The sequence below is a fragment of the Scyliorhinus canicula genome, chromosome 9, assembly GCF_902713615.1.
Source record: "Scyliorhinus canicula chromosome 9, sScyCan1.1, whole genome shotgun sequence".
Taxonomy (NCBI): Eukaryota; Metazoa; Chordata; class Chondrichthyes; order Carcharhiniformes; family Scyliorhinidae; genus Scyliorhinus; species Scyliorhinus canicula.
The window spans coordinates 160,006,896-160,024,162 of record NC_052154.1 but is presented as its reverse complement, the minus strand read 5'-3'; the positions used below and the strand labels follow the sequence as shown (position 1 = coordinate 160,024,162).

General features: G+C 48.7%; 1 protein-coding gene across 1 annotated transcript in view; it reads right to left on the bottom strand.

Moving 5' to 3' along the window:
- Positions 1-1,953: 1,953 nt before the first annotated feature.
- The window catches only part of LOC119971019 (2-oxoglutarate-dependent dioxygenase htyE-like), a 54,740-nt gene continuing 39,426 nt past the window's right edge, over positions 1,954-17,267 (bottom strand). The window contains 1 exon segment of the mRNA XM_038806134.1: positions 1,954-2,126. Within this exon segment, the coding sequence (XP_038662062.1) occupies positions 1,983-2,126 (144 nt within the window). The 3' untranslated portion in view covers positions 1,954-1,982.

The following is a 17,267-nucleotide window of genomic DNA, read 5'->3' as shown; positions in this document are numbered from 1 at the left end:
ATTTTCTTTCACAAAGGAAGGGGATGTGGTATTATCATAACTATCAGCATTACATGGTTTAATGTAGTACATGAATAGCCACTAGAGAGAGCTGCAGATACCACTATATAAAGCAGTGATGTTAGACCTTAGGGGAGGAGTAAGCAGGAGACAGCTGAGGGTCATCAGAGCAGTTAATGTGAGAAGGTTAGATTATAGTGAGACCAAGTGAGTGAGATTAGCAGTAGGTGAGTGTAGTTAGATATTATTGATCAATTCTGTATTCTAAAAGGACTAAGTTTTGAAACCCAGTTTAGTAATGTAAATAAAATTATAGCTTTGTTTAAGTATAAGTTATACTGTGGTCTTTGTGGAACACTTCGCAATCCATCCTAAATCACCAACACAAAGAACACCACAGCGCCCAGGTCCCGCTTGTTGCACCTCGTCGCCCTTGCATGACTTCCACCTAAGAGAAGTGAAGCAGAAAGGTGGTGCAGACTGTGTCCAAACTGCTAATGAAATTGAAATCCACGCAAATGATTGTTTTGCATGGAAGCGCCGGTGTGGGGTGCAAACTTTGATATAGCCACCAGAAATTTTTTAATTTTGTACATTTCCCCACCCAATTACGATTTGCACTTCCGACGACGCAAAGTGGAGATTTCAGCCCTACATACCACACTTGTCACTGTACACTGATGAGAAATGTTAGCTCTAACAGGGAAGAATCACCTAATGGCACCATTACCATTGCCCCAATAGCACCTTTAACAGTTTCCTGATAAATATTCATGCACAGGAAAGCATCATAATAATTCCCAATCCTGTACTAGCATGATGTTCCTCACTTCAACCTCCAGCAGGATGCTTACATGTTGATCAGATGCAGCAAATATTGGCAATATTCCAGTCTCTATTTTAGGGGTGGGATGTGGCTAAATTTGGCAAATTTGGAACTCCATTGGCCTTTGTAGCTCAGCTGCTGATTGGGTAAAATCAGGAAACCATTGGAGAAACCCCAATAAAAGTCACTTTGATCACAAAAGACTGAGATGTTCTTCCTACTGAAATTGTTAATAGGCAAAACAGACACAGGTATGATAAAGAGAGGAAGTCATCTCAAGGAAAGTTAACAGTCATGTTTGATTCGAGTCCTATAAAAGATACATTATAAAACAACTGAGCATTTACTTTTTATTTACCCATCTTAAATATGGAAGAACTGCAGTTTGCTGTTTTTTGGGTTCAATGGTCATTACTTTCTAATTTTCTCCACTATTTTCTCCTCTCTATTGGTCGAAACATTTCCTGCAGGCAAGCTGTCAGTCTTCCCCTAGGCCTCAGACAACAACCACAAAGGCGCAGTGACAAACGTCCTTCCCTTCTGGCAATACCCTATTGGCCCTTCCATTGTACCTCCTCACAGAAACATAATAATAATAATAATCTTTACTGTCACAAGTAGGCTTGCATTAACACTGCAATGAAGTTACTGTGAAAAGCCCCTAGTCACCATATTCCAGCGCCTGTTCGGGTACACAGGGAGAATTCAGAATGTCCAAATTACCTAACAGCATGTCTTTCAGGACTTCAGAGCACCCGGAGGAAACCCGCACAGACACAGGGAAAACATGCAGACTCCACACAGACAGCAATCCAAGCTAGGAATTGAACCTGGGACCCTGGAGCTGTGAAGCAACAGTGCTAACCACTGTGCTACCGTGCCACCCATGGCTGAAACTGGGAATTTAGTGAAATAAGAGACCAAACCTTCACTGTGACATCACACACATGTTCCCCAAAATATTCTGCCATCAGCTTTCAGACATTGTAGTTTAAATAATCACATTGTAGCTTCCAGAAATCTGTTTTAATGTTCTTTATTTTTGTGACTTCTCTGGGTAATCATGAAGTCTCTCCTCATAATTGCTGCTGTACTAATTCATTGGATCAGAATAATGTTACATTTTGTATATGGCATCGAAACGTTCCATTAAGTACTACAGCGAGTTGGTGGGCGGGTACTTCTCAGACCCATCGCAGCACGTGACCATTACATCATTATCCGGATAAACAAAGAAAGCCAATGACTGTCTGGATTTGCACATCTTGTCATCTGAATGTGGCAGAAGCACACGATGTACCTGTGAAAAACACAATCATTTACCCACATTACTGTTATATACTACAAGGCAGAATCAACCAGTTGCAGTCTTATCAAGAACTCTAATAAAACCAAGAATGGAAGATTTCAGCTGCAAACCAACCAAAAGGATGATGTCAGGATTCAGGGGTAGTTTTTAGTAATCTATGATGTATTGCTGAATACTAGAAAGGTATAGACTTAAGTGAGTTTAATTTATGTTTCTGTGTAAGAAAGGATTAAAACTCTAGTTAAATCCATGTTAAACAAAGGTGTTTGCATGCATTGATTTCATTGCAAACTGTGTCTGTATTGTAATTAGAGAGTGTACGACTTGAAAAACAACCAGAGCTTTTAGGTTAGGAAAGGTTTTTGAGTTTAGTTTTAACTGCACCCAAGGGAGTTGAAGCTCAGTGTCTGAGTGAAAGTACCTCCCACACCTCTGCAAGAACCAGAAACAGATACAGGAAGATGGATTAATGGCCAGAAAACAATTCCAGAAACTATGAAACAGGTAATTTAAGAAACCAAGAAATTCAAAGAGAAGTCCCAGGCAGATTGAAGTCAAAGGAGCAAAAGCAACTAAAATTTGAACAAGGTTTTGTTAATGGAAGTTAAAGAAAGGGCAGAAAGAGTGAGGCTCCAAGTTAAATACAGCTGGAAAGTGCAAGCTATGTTCTGTGTTACGGCAGTGGATCTCTATCACCACCTGCTGGTCGGAGGTCATACTGATAACTATATACATTGAAAGATAACGATATACATTGATGTGCAGATGCATATCACCACATCCCCCTTCCTTTGGAAGTGTTAACATTTACAAAAGTAACTGCTTTACAAAACATGAGATGCATGATAAATTTTAACATGTACTGGACACAATTCACTTCAGGTTCAGTCTGTCACGTTTATGACGTATTCTGGTTGATCTCCTGAGCGATGGCTGAATAGACGATCACAGTCCACCTTCATTTGTTATTGGTGTTCCTCCTTGTTCTGTATTGCTATGGATGTTTCTCTGATAGCTGGCTCTGCTGGGTGGTCTGTATCCCCTTCAAGTGTTTTGAAATAACATATCAACTCTTCTGCTGGACTAAAAACTAAATGAAGTTTAACTTTCAACAGCGCTCTTCAGTTTCTTCGCAAGACTGAGTCATCCTCAGTAATGACCAGAAACTGGCTGTTTGCAGTACCTTTGCAAGTCTTGACCATCCGTTTCCAATGCCATCCTCCAGTCTAACCGTGTCAGCTGAATGGAGTGGCTGGAGCTTTCTTGTGGATCTATCGTAGAACCCTTTCTGCCTTCTCTTCTAAAGAAGCAGTTCCTACTCCAGTCCTCGATCCACAGGGTGAGTTGCAATGGAAGGCAGGATCATTCACAGCTGTCTATTCATTAGCAGCTGTGCTGGTGACAGCCCATTAATAAGTGGTGCCGAACGATAGTTCAAAAGCGTCCAAAATAGATTTCCTTCTCAGCTGTCAATATCTTTTTTTAGCATCTGTTTAACAATCTGCATGCTATTTTCTACCTTTTGTTTGACTGAGCATATAAAGGATCGAAGTGATGTGTTTAAAATCATAGTGATGGGCCAAATTCAGTCCACTAATAATTTTTGAAGCAGGGACCATTGTCAGACATAATAGTATTTGGTATGCCAAGCCGGGCAAATATTTCTTTGGCATGTTGGATAACACACCGAGCAGTCAAATTCTCTAACTGTGCTACCTCTGGATAATTAGAGAAGAGTCGATGATCAAAAGGTAGTCTTTTCCATTGAAGTGAAAAAGATCCATGCCCACCTTCTGCCAAGGAGTTGTTATGATTTTACCCATGTGCATCGACTCTTTGCTCTGCATGCACTGGAACTTTTGACACATGTCACAGTTGTTGACCATGTCTTGGGTGATGCCCGGCCAATAAACTGTGTCCCTGGCCCTGCACTTGCACTTCTCAATGCCCAGGTGCCCTTCATCAAGCTTCTTGAGCATGAGTGGCCTCAAGGAATGTGGAATCACAATCCTGTGCTGCAGCTGGAGAAATCCATTTGCCTCACTCAACTCTGCCCGCACATTGTAGTAACTAGCAGGAACTCTTATGCCATCCCTCGTGGAGACACTTGATTACTTTTTGTAGGACTATATCCTTGGCTATTTCTTCCTTTATTAGGTGGGACTTCTCATCAGAGACTGGAAAAGATCCAGTGACGAGATTGAGATGGAGTTTCGCATCCTCATTAACCAGGTGTACCTCTTTGGTACCTGTGGCTCGGAAAGCGTGTCAGTAACAATGAGGTGTTTGCCTGGTGTGTAGATTAGGACAAAATCATAGCGTTGAAGCTTCATCATCATGCGCTGGATCATCGGGGACATTTCGCAGAAATTCTTCTACACAATGGAGATGAGAGAACATAGAACATAGAACATAGAACATTACAACACAGTACAGGCCCTTCGGCCCACGATGTTGCACCGTCCTGTGAAACCCTTCTAAAGTCCCTCTACACTATTCCCTTATCGTCCATATGCCTATCCAATGACCATTTCAATGCGTTTTGTGTTGGCGAGTCCACTACTGTTGCAGGCAGGGCATTCCACGCCCTTACTACTCTCTGAGTAAAGAACCTACCTCTGACATCTGTCCTATATCTATCTCCCCTCAATTTAAAGCTATGTCCCCTCGTGCTGGACATCACCATCCGAGGAAAAAGGCTCTCGATGTCCACCCTATCTAATCCTCTGATCATCCTTTATGCCTCAATTAAGTCCCCTCTTAACCTTCTTCTCTCTAATGAAAACAGCCTCAAGTCCTTCAGCCTTTCCTCATATGATCTTCCCTCCATACCAGGCAACATTCTTGTAAATTTCCTCTGTACCCTTTCCAATGCTTCCACATCCTATAATGTGGCGACCAGAACTGGACACAATACTCCAAATGCGGCCGCACCAGAGTTTTGTACAAATGCAACATGACCTCATGGCTCCGAAACTCAATTCCTCTACCAATAAAAGCTAACACACTGTACGCCTTCTTAACAACCCTCTCAACCTGGGTGGCAACTTTCAGGGATCTATGGACGTGGACACCGAGATCTCTCTGCTCGTCCACACTACCAAGAATCTTACCATTAGCCCAGTACTCTGCCTTTCTGTTATTCCTTCCAAAATGAATCACCTCACACTTTTCTGCATTAAACTCCATTTGCCACCTGTCAGCCCAGCTCTGCAACGTATCTATGTCCCTCTGTAACTTGTAACATCCTTCTGCACTGTCCACAACTCCACCAACTTTAGTGTCATCTGCAAATTTACTCACCCATCCTTCTACATCCTCCTCCAGGTCATTTATAAAAATGACAAACAGCAACGGCCCCTAAAACAGATCCTTGTGGCACACCACTAGTAACTGGACACTAGTCAGAGCATTTCCCATCAACCACCACTCTTTGTCTTCTATCAGCTAGCCAATTTCTGATCCAAACTGCTAAATCACCCTGAATCCCATGCCTCTGTATTTTCTCAATAGCCTACCGTGGGGAACCTTATCAAATGCTTTACTGAAATCCATATGCACCACATCAACTGCTTTACCCTCATCCACCTGTTTGGTCACCTACTCGAAGAACTCAATGAGGTTTCTGAGGCACGACCTACCCTTTACAAAACCATGTTGACTATCTCTAATCAAATTATTCCTTTCCAGATGATTATACATCCCATCTCTTATAAACCTTTCCAAGACTTTTCCCACAACAGAAGTAAGGCTCACTGGTCTATAGTTACCGGGGTTATCTCCACTCCCCTTCTTGTACAAGGGGACAACATTTGCTATCCTCCAGTCCTCTGGTACTATTCCTGTAGACAAAGATGACTTAAAGATCAAAGCCAAAGGCTCAGCAATCTCCTCCCTAGCTTCCCAGAGAATCCTAGGATAAATCCCATCCGGCCCAGGGGACTTATCTATTTTCACACTTTCCAGAATCGCTAACACCTCCTCCTTTTTCCTGTGTGAATACTGACGAAAAATACTCATTTAGCATCTATCCTATCTCCTCGGACTCTAGGCACAACTTCCCACTACTGTCCTTGACTGGCCCTACTCTTACCTTAGTCATTCTTTTATTCCTGACATACCTATAGAAAGCTTAAGGTTATCCTTGATCCTATCTGCCAAAGACTTCTCATGTCCTCGCTTGGCTCTTCTTAGCTCTCTCTTTAGAGCCTTCCTAGCTAACTTGTAACTCTCAAGCGACCCGACTGAACCATCACGTCTCATCTTCACATAAGCCTCCTTCTTCCTCTTGACAAATGATTCAACTGCTTTAGTAACCCATGGTTCCCTCACTCGACCACTTCCTCCCTGCCTAACAGGTACATACTTATCAAAGACACGCAGTAGCTGTTCCTTGAACATGCTGCACATTTCTATTGTGTCCAACCCCTGCAGTTTTCCTCTCCAGGCGATGCATCCTAAGTCTTGCCTCATCGCATCATAATTGCCTTTTCCCCAGCAATAACTCTTGCCCTGCGGTTTATACCTATCCCTTTCCATCGCTAGAGTAAACATAATCAAATTGTGGTCACTGTCACCAAAATGCTCACCTACCTCCAAATCTAACACCTGTCCTGGTTCATTACCCAGTACCAAATCCAATACGGCCTCGCCTTTTGTTGGCCTATCTACATACTGCGTCAGGAAACCCTCCTGCACACATTGGACAAAAACGGATCCATATAAAGTACTCGAACTATAGTGTTTCCAGTAAATATTTGGAAAGTTAAAGTCCTCCATAACAACTACCCTGTTATTTTCACTCCTATCCAGAATCATATTTGCAATCCTTTCCTCTACATCTCTGGAACTTTTCGGAGGCCTATAGAAAAGCCCTAACAGGGTGACCTCTCCTTTCCTGTTTCTTAACTCAGCCCATACTACCTCAGTATTCGAGTCCTCATCAAATGTCCTCTCAGCCACCGTAGTACTGTCCTTGACTAACAATGCCACCCCTCCCCCTCTCTTACCACCTTCCCTGAACTTACTGAAATATCTAAACCCCGGCACATGCAACAACCATTCCTCGCCCTGCTCTATCCATGTCTCCGAAATGGCCACAACATCGAAGTCCCAGGTACTAACCCATGCCGCAAGCTCACCCACCTTATTCCGGATGCTCCTGGCATTGAAGTAGACACACTTTAGACCACCTTCCTTCCTGCCGGTACACTCCTGCAACTTTGAAACCTTACTCATGACCTCACTACTCTCAGCTTCTTGTGTACTGGAGCTACAATTCAGGTTCCCAATCCCCTGCTGAACTGGTTTAAACCATCCCGAAGAGCATTAGGAAACCTCCCCCCCCCAAGGATATTAGTACCCCTCTGGTCCAGGTGTAGACCATCCCGTTTGTAGAGGTCCCAGCTACCCCAGAATGAGCCCCAATTATCCAGGAATCTGAAACCCTCCCTCCTGCACCATCCCTGCAGCCACGTGTTCAACTGCTCTCTCTCCCTATTATTCGACTCGCTAGCACGTGGCACGGGTAACAACCCAGAGATAATAACTCTGTCTGTTCTAGCTCTAAGTTTCCACCCTAGCTTCCTGAATTCCTGCCTTACATCCCTATCCCTTTTCCTATCTATGTCGTTGGTACCTATGTGGACCACGACTTGGGGCTCCCCCCCTCCCCCTTAAGGATCCCGAAAACACGATCTGAGAGGTTTGTGGTTAGTCTTCAGAAGAAACGTTGGAAAATTATAGACATAATCATGGAACTTGTCCAAACCATTGACGAACCCGGGGTATTCTTTTTCAATTTGCGCATACCTGCACTCCGTCTCGGACATTGCTCTGGATGCGTATGCCATAGCCAGCCAGCTGTCGACGGCACCCTGTTGCAATAACACTGCTCCCAGGCCATCCTTAGTTGCATCGGTTGAGATTTTGGTCTTTTTCACAGGGTCAAAAACGCTAGAAGTGACACTGTAGTCAACGAGACACGCAATTCTTGCCACTCCTGCTCATGTCTGGTAGACCATTGGAACTCTGCATCCTTTTTTATCTAATCTCAGAGTTGAAAGGTTTTAGATGCCAGGTTGGGAATAAATTTGCCAACAAAGTCAATCATCCCTAGTATCCATAGGATGCCTTTTTTATCTGTGGGTCCTGGCATCGTCAAAATGGCCTTTATCTTCTCATTATCCGCTGCACACCTTGTGCCAAGAGCCTGTACCCCAAGAAGGTGATGCTGTCAACCTCGATTTGACATTTTGCTTTATTAAGCTTCAGGCTATTTTTCTTTATCCGCTGTAGGATTCTGAGAAGCCTTTTGTCACGTGTGGACCCTCCGATTATTATGTCATCTACATAAACTCAGATGCCTGGTAACCCTTCAACTATGTGCTTCAGGGTATGATGGAAAATTTCAGACGCTGCAATTATGCCGAATGGCATCCTCAGGAAGCAAGAGTGCACAAAGGCACAGCTTTATGCTCGCTTTGTCCAGCTTAAGCTGCCAGAAGCCCTGTGACACATCCAACTTGCTGAATCATGTTGCTTCAGCCATCTTGCATGTTATTTCCTCGCTCTTCGGAATTCGGTCTTCGGGGTCCATGCATATCCGCAAGTCATTATTCCTTTTTTTTAACGCACACCATAGAGTTAACCCAGTCTCCTCTATGTTCCTCTATGCGTCTGATGACTCCTAGAGCCGTCATTCTGTCTAACTTAGTCTTCAAGTAGTCCTTCAGTGGAGCAGGTACATGTCTCGGCGCGTGTACGACTGGCTTTGCATTCTCCTTCAATTGGATGCAGTATGTAAAAGGCAGAACTTGAAATATCTCTGGCACAGTCCCAGATGGAGATGGTCCATTCCCTGTGCTCCATGGCCGCAAGCATGCAGACCCTGGTCGACACCAGAGCAAGCCTCTAGGACTGGCAGCGCTAGGTGATGGGGGGCGCCTCAGGGGATTGCTCCGCTCGCACCCCCGTCCCATGGAGTAGCCCGGGAGCCATCGGGCACCCCGAGGGAGGAGGAGGTGATGGGGTCCATGCCAGTGACTCCCGCAGGGGAGGTGCCAGAACACTGCAGAACCTCAGACTACCCCTGTCCTGTCCCTTGTGCATCTGGTGGGCAGCGGACAGAACGAGGCGGCACCATGCGGCTTGGGACACCCGAGCAGCGGCCGCACTCATCCAGGCCGGGTTGCCCCAGGAGACATACGCCAACGGGAACCCAGATACCATGCCAGGAAGCACAGTAGGCCGCCTCCACTCCTGCTGTACCATCTGGGGAACCAACTAGACATCGCGTTATGGCCAGTAAGACCAGAAAGTTAGGCACCAGGTAAGTTGGCACGGGTGCAGGGCACAGTTTCTTTATCGGGGCTGGGGCTCAAACCTGTAAATATTTGTTCACATTTACAGCCACTGTTACAGCCTGCCTCGGTGTTCTGTCTGATGGGTCCTGCAAGACACAAGGCAAGACGCATGATTAGACCACAGGCCGGGAGGTGGTAAGTGTGGGCATGTGATTGGGGGTGGGGGGGTGGTGGGTTGGGGTGGTGTAGTGGTGAGGGTGGTGTGAGGGTGGTGTAGGGTGCGGGTCTTGTGGGGCTGTGAGTGGTGTGGGGATGATGTTGGGGAGGGGTGTTGACACGTGTCATGGGGAACCGCAACTAAGCAGGATCTCACTTCCTCGCCCATGGCCGAATTCCAGCTCGGCAACCTCCCTTTCTTCCGGTCCACCGACCATGCCCAGGACCCTCTGCTCTGCCACAGTGAGGGGCCGCAGGTCTGGCGAACCCCCTCCTGACTTCTTCCACTCCCGGCGGTTATGCGCGGCCTTCTACTTGCGAGTGGGTGGGGGGGGGGGGGGGGGGTGTCAAACAGAAAACAACAGCGTTAGACAGTCCAACGCATACAGCCCAGGGTGGGTAGCTGGTGGCCAAGGCACCCGGCCATGGCGGCGTGTATGTGTGCCAACGTGTGGTGCAGGGTGAGAGTTCGGCCAATCTCGGGTGGGGGGGGGGGGGGGGGGGTCGGGTTAAGGGGGTTAGTGCCAGGGGCACGGTGCTGCCTACTCATCCTGGCCAACCTGAGGAGATCGTGCAGTTTTTTACGACACTGCTGGCCAGTCCATAGTGTTGCCCACTGCGTTGACAGCCTCTGCCACCTGTGCCCAGGCATGGCAGCAACTGGCAGCCTCCTTCCCAGGCCGGGATACAGGGTCATCCGCCTCTCCTCCACCACGTCCAAGAGAGTCTGCAGCTCGGCATTAGTAAACCTGCTCTCCTCGCTTACCATCTTGTTGTCTGAGATGGCGTGTGTCTGTGTGTATATGAGGCTGCAGCTTGTCAGCCTCCTAAGTGTCAATCGCGGAACTGGTCAATCCGGCACCGTTTCACATTGGAATCGATTGTGTTCTAAGTGGCGCCAGTGCTAGCCCCTCAACAGTAGCAGAATTGGTCCAGGTGTGGCGCCAGTTTTGCTGTCGTGAAAGTCCAGAAATTCAGACACGGAGGATCCCGCCCATAGTATCATGCCGCGTAAGTTCCTCAACAGAAATGGAGGATAAGCCTGAGAATGTGATATCATTTCCAGAACTTTGTTGTAGAAATTTTCTGTCCATCAATGTGTGACTTGTTGCACGTATCAGTGCCATTTTCCATCTCGGAGCTGCAGGCCCTCCCACAAGGTCCAATCTCACTGGGAAAAAATCCGTGCATCCACATATTCTACTGGCACTCAAGGTGCAGTTGAGCCAGACGTGCCAGTTACTGGGTGAGCTACGGGCAACTGGAACTCAATGCACGGAAAGACTGTGAAGTTAGAGATGGAAGATTTGAAGGCACCCAGCTTAATGTCACCGGTAATGTAGATGAGAATTGCCGTGTTTTCGAGCAGCTATTCAGACACTATGTTACAGCACTTTGTCTGCAGGCTCAGCCTGACGAGAGACATATTGCATTGCTGTTCACGGTAGCAGGTCCTCAAGCAATAGAAATATACAATACCTTTGCCTTTGACTGTGTGGTGAATCATAATAGCATAATTCACACTGTTATCACACATGTTGTAACATGCCTTTGTAAGCTCGGCACACGAGCAGTTGCGCGGCTCTGCCCCTAGGGGGAGGTGTACTGGGAATGTACGGAAGTTTGTACTGGGCTCCACCCTTGGCTCTGCCCATGACTCCTCCCCCCCACTGGTGGTTTAAAGCTTGGCAGTCGGAGCCTGCCTGCCAGTTCATCTAGAGTTCATCTTGTCACAGGCAGGCTCTGTTGTAAGACAATTAAAACTACTTTTCGCTTCTAACCACGTGTCGCGTGAATTGATGGACTCATCAGACTGCAAAGAGGACAGCAAGAGCTTCTAAAAGTAATAAAGTACTTTGATTGGCATTGCTCCCCGAAGAAAACTGAAATGTTTGAACGTTACATATTTCGTACCGTACCCAGAAAGCAAGCAAATCTTTTGATAGCTTTTTAATCGACTTGTGATCGAAGGTGCATTCGTACAATTTTAGTCCTCTAAAGTCGTTGATGATCCGCGATCAGATAGTGTTCGGGTATCGAATGATAAGTTACATGAGAGGTTATTGAGGGAAGAAGAGCATAAATTAGAAAACGCTATGAAGATTTGTCATGCAAGCGAGCGAGCTGTACACCAGATTAGTATGCTCAACCTGAAACATTTTGGTGCCAATCTGGAAGAAGACGCCTGCACCATAAGTACTGTGACGCAGTCAAAAAAGAAATGTGGTCTCAGTGCAGGCGGCCATTTTGAGCAGCCAGCCCGATCCACCATTTTGTGCCAGCAATGCGGCAATCGACATTTGCCACAGTGATGTCCCGCATTTGGAAAGGTGTGTTACAAGTGTGGGAGAACAAATCACTTTGCGAGGCAATGTCTCTCACGTCCAACAGTTGACCAAACAGGACCAGTTAACTTAGTTAATGAGACAACCTGGGTGGGCATGAATAGTCCGAACATCCAAAATGCACCATTTGCAGCCATAGTGATGCGGATGCGAATACCATAGATAGATGTACGTTTCCGTTAATGGTTAATGGCACACCAATCAAATACAACTACTGAAGGACCATAATGGTCATCAGATCACAACGTTAGGAACATGTGAGTTCGCAGTAACTGTCAAAGACAGAACTTGTATGATTAAATTTTCCATAGTGGACACAGAGCGCAAATCGCTCATAGGAGTGAAAGAGTATGAAACGCTTGGGCTCAGTAAGCGGGTGTACAGTGCAGAAAGCATGGTACCCCACCAACATGCATCTGTAGAATCCATCATTTCTTTTATTTGAAAAATATTTTATTGAGCCATTTAGATATATACATATTAAACACAACCACAAACGAAGCAAGCCAATAGGGCTGCATATAACAAAATCAACTATATACCTAACACCCCACCATTGCGCGTCCCAACTCCCCAGCTCCCATGCCTTCCCATTTTTATGCCCCCCCCCCCCCCCCAACACTGCTGACATTTTAACTGTTCTCAAAGAAGTTGATGAATGCCTGCCATCTCCAGGCAAACCCCTCCACAGACACTCTCAAGGCAATCTTTTTCAGCCTAAGAAACTCTGCCAGGTCACTCACCCACACCCCCTGGATCCGGGGCACCAGAGTCCCTTCATTCTAACAATACCCGTCTCCGGGCTACCAGGGGGGCAAAGGCCAAGGCATCGGCCTCTCTCGCCCCCTGGACTCACAAATTTTCTGACACCCCAAAGATCGACACCTCTGGACTCGGGACCACCTTCACCTTCAAAACTTCCGACATAACATCGGCAAACATCTGTCCGAGTCCCCCAATCTTCGGACAAGCCCAAAACACGTGGACATGATTTGCAGGCCGACCCGCACAGCGCCCACACCTATTCTCCACCCTTTTGAAAAACCTTCCCATCCTGGCCAGAGTCATATGCGCCCTGTGGACCACTTTAAACTGAATGAAGTGAAATCTAGCACATGACGAGGACGCATTCACCTTCCTCGGAGCCTCCTGCCACACCCCAGTTTCTACCTCCCTCCCAACTCTTACTCCCACTTACGCTTCACTACTCCTATCGGGTCCCCTCCCAATCCATCAACTCCTTATAAATTTCTGACACTTTACCCTCCCCTACCCCTGTTCTTCACACCTCCTTGTCTTGCAGACCTTGGGGCAGCAGATGAGGAAAGGACCTTACCTGCTTCCGGGCAAGATCCCTCACCTGCAAATACCGGAACCCATTCCCGGCTGGCAAATCAAACTCTCCCTCCAAGCTCGGAAAGCTGCCCCCAACAAATAGATCCCCAAACCGCTCAATCCCTGCCCATGGCCACCCCCGAATCCCCCCATCCCTCTTTAAAATTAAGAAGATCGAGGCCTGCGATAAATGTTGGAGAGAGCACCCCTGCCCCCTTGCCTTTTTAAATGCTCTTACCAGCAGAGGCCCCAGGTCACCTGAAAACATTTTGTAAAATTCCACCAGAAACCCGTCCGGGCCCGGGTCCTCCCCACCTCCATCGTCCCCATACACTCCAACACCTCCACCACCTCAATGGGGGCTACTAATCCCTCCACCAGGTACTCCTCCACCCGAGGGACCTTTCACCCATTCAAATAACGCCTCATTTCCTCCAGCCCGGCTGGGGGTTCCGGCCCATACAGTCTCTTATAAAAATCCCCAAACGCCCCATTCACCCCCACCAGATCCAAGATCACATTCCCTCCCCTATCATTCACCTTTCCAATCTCCCTCACTGCCTCCTGCTTCCACAATTGATGTGCCCATATCCTACTCACCTTTTCCCCGTATTCATAGACCGCCCCTTTAACACTCTTCATCTGCCCTACCACCTTACCCGTGGATATCCATGTCCTGCCCACCCTTGCCCTCCTGCATCCTCCTCATCGGATAAAGCCTGCTGTTCATCCTCCTCCTCCAGGATATCGCACCTCTGCTGTGCGATGTTGTGGAGGATGCAGCAGGCCGCCATCATGTGGGCAACCCTCATACTGGAGGGCCCCTCCAGTGCAGTCCAGGCACCTGGGGCGAAATTCTCCGACCCCCAGCAGGGTCGGAGAATCGCCTGGGGGCGACTAAAATCCCGCCCCCGCCGTGGCAGAGATTCCCCGTCACCCGGGAAGTGGCGGGGGCAGGAATCTCGTCACTCCGATCGGAGAGGCCCCTGCGGCGATTTTAGAACTTTTAGAACAGTACAGCACAGAACAGGCCCTGCGGCCTCGACGCTGTGCCGAGCCATGATCACCCTACTCAAGCCCACGTATCCACCCTATACCAGTAACCCAACAACCCACATTAACCTTATTTTTTAGGACACTAAGGGCAATTTAGCCTGGCTAATCCACCTAACCCGCACATCTTTGGACTGTGGGAGGAAACCGGAGCACCCGGAGGAAACCCACGCACACACGGGGAGGACGTGCAGACTCCGCACAGATAGTGACCCAAACCGGGAATCGAATCTGGACCCTGGAGCTGTGAAGCAACTGTGTTAACCACTATGCTACCGTGGCGATTTTGCATCGCATTTCAATCAAACCTTGAAGCTGGAACAGTTTGCCTGAGTCCAGTAGCGTCAGCACTAGAAACAGCCAGCAACAATCGAACACTCAAGAGCAGAGTCTCAGCACACACGGGGAGGACGTGCAGACTCCGCACAGACAGTGACCCAGCCGGGAATCGAACCTGGAACCCTGGAGCTGTGAAGCATTTATGCTAACCACCATGCTACCGTGCTGCCCCGGATGGGCCGAAGTCCCACCGCTGGGAGGCCTCTCCCGTCGCCGAGGTTTAAACCACCTCTGGAACGGCGGGTTCAGCAGCGCGAGCAGGCCCCTGGGGTCCTGGGGGGGCGGGGGGCGATCGAACCCCGGGGGGTGCCCCCACGGTGGCCTGGCCCGCGATCGGGGCCCCCCCCCTCAGAGTCCGGGCCAGTGCCCTGGCTGCATTAGTTTCTTCCGCGTCCGCCACGGCCTCCGCCATGGCGGAAGCGGAAGAGAACCCCACATCGCGCATGCGCCGGCAGTGATGTCAGCGGCCAGCTGCCATTGACGTCACTGCCGGTGCATGCGCGGACCGGCGAAAGCCTTTCGGCCAGCCCCGCTGCCGGGGGCGAGTTTTTTTGCGCCTGTTTTCTGGTGGCAACCGCTCCGGCGCGGGGCTGGCCCCCAAAGGTGGGGAGAATTCCCCACTTTTGGGGAGGCGCGACCCCTGAGTGATTGGCGCCACTCCCCTACTCCGGCACCCTCCGTCACGCCGGGTAGGGGAGAATGCCGCCCCTGAACTGTATCTTCAGGAGGCTGAAGCACTGCTCAATCACGGACCTGGTTGCTGTATGGCCATCTTTGTAGCCGTTCTCCGCATAGGTCTGTGGCCTCCGGATAGGCATCAGCAGCCGCAACCGCTGTGGTTAACCCCTGTCACCCAGAGCCAACTTTGCAGACCGGGGGGGTATCTCGAACATGTCAGGAATCATCAAGTGTGCCAGGATGAAGGCGTCGTGCTCACTGCCCAGGTATTGGGCACAGAGGCGAATGATGCAGAGCTGATGGTCACATATCAGCTGCACGTTCATCGAGTGGTACCCTTTTCAATTGGTGTAGAGTGGCTTGTCATCTGCAGCTCTTCGTAGGGGCACATACATAGCACAGTGGGCTAAATAACTGGCTTGCAATGCAGAAAAATGTCAGCAGCCCGGGTTCAATACCTGTACCGGCCTCCCCGAACAGGCGCCGGAATGTGGCGACTAGGGGCTTTTCACAGTAACTTCATTGAAGCCTACTAGTGACAATAAGCTATTATTATTATTACACCATGTCGATAGCAGCACAAATCGCTTTGGAGCAGCCTGGTGGGTTTGATCCACATTGAAGTGGATGTATTGAGCCGCCTGAGCATATAGGGCTTCCGTGATGGCGTGGATGCTCCTGTGTACCGACGTCTGTGACATCCTGGACAGGTTCCCACTCAATGCCTGGAAAGACCCCGTCACGTAAACGTTCAGGGCGCTCGTCACCTGACGGCCACCGAAAGCGGGTGTCCTGCCCCATACCACCACGGTGCTAGCCGTGCCATCATCTGGTAGATACGTTGCACTGTCTCTCTGTTCAGCTGGCATCTTTGACGGCATCCTTGAATGACTTTGTTGCCCTGGGTGGGCAGCCGGTGGGTGGGGATGGGTGGGGAGCTGCACCCCATGCGGCCAGTGTCACTCTGAAGAACAAGGGGCCAAAGTGGGTGGTCAGTGGGTGGGCAGCAACATGGCCATGGCCCATGGGGGGGGGGTTAACCCAGCCGCTCGGCATGTTCCCCACCCCCACCCCTCCGTCCACTAGTCCTGACAGGGCTCTCACCTCAGCCAGCCCAGCCAGTGTCCGGTCTGGCAGCCCACAGCCGCTCCTACATCCTCTCCTTCAGCAGCCACGACACCGGTTTCATGATTTTTAAAGCACATGGGAATCGTGCCATCAGAAATTCAGCCCATCAGAGGCAGAGCGTCGCGCAGGCCCCGGACAATACCAGGTCGGGCCTGCTAATGATATGCAAACGATGTCTACTGTACGTGGATTCCGGTACGCATTCCTGCCTCTGTCGAGTTGATGGAGAATTGCGATTTGCCATCAAATCGTTTGCTCCTTGCTGCTGCTTCTGGCTGCAAATGCCTGGAGGCTGCGGCTGCTGTTTTCTTTTTTTTTGTAGCCTGAAAGAAGGACAATTTTTTCTAAGACACCTGGAACCTGGAACAGCGGGCTCAGGGCAACCTATGAGTCCAGAAGGCAATCAAGTTTGAAGAAAGAAGATGGATGCTGCGGGACCTGGTACCGCAGCATCCAAAAGAGCAATCTCATGAAGATGTTAAAGAAATGCTTTTGCAGATTGCCAATGCCTTTGATGCAGGTGTGGTGAGTGGTCCATGTAACAACATATCACCGTGGGAAAACATGCTGGAAGTCAAGTATGTTCAACTGCACCTTGAGCGCCAGTGGAATATGTGGATGCCAGAATTTGGCTCCAATGAGATTAGGCCATGTCGGAGGGGCTGTCCAGCAGTGGTTCATGGATGGAGAATAGCACTCGTAAGTGGAATAAGTGACAAGTAACACGTTGCTGA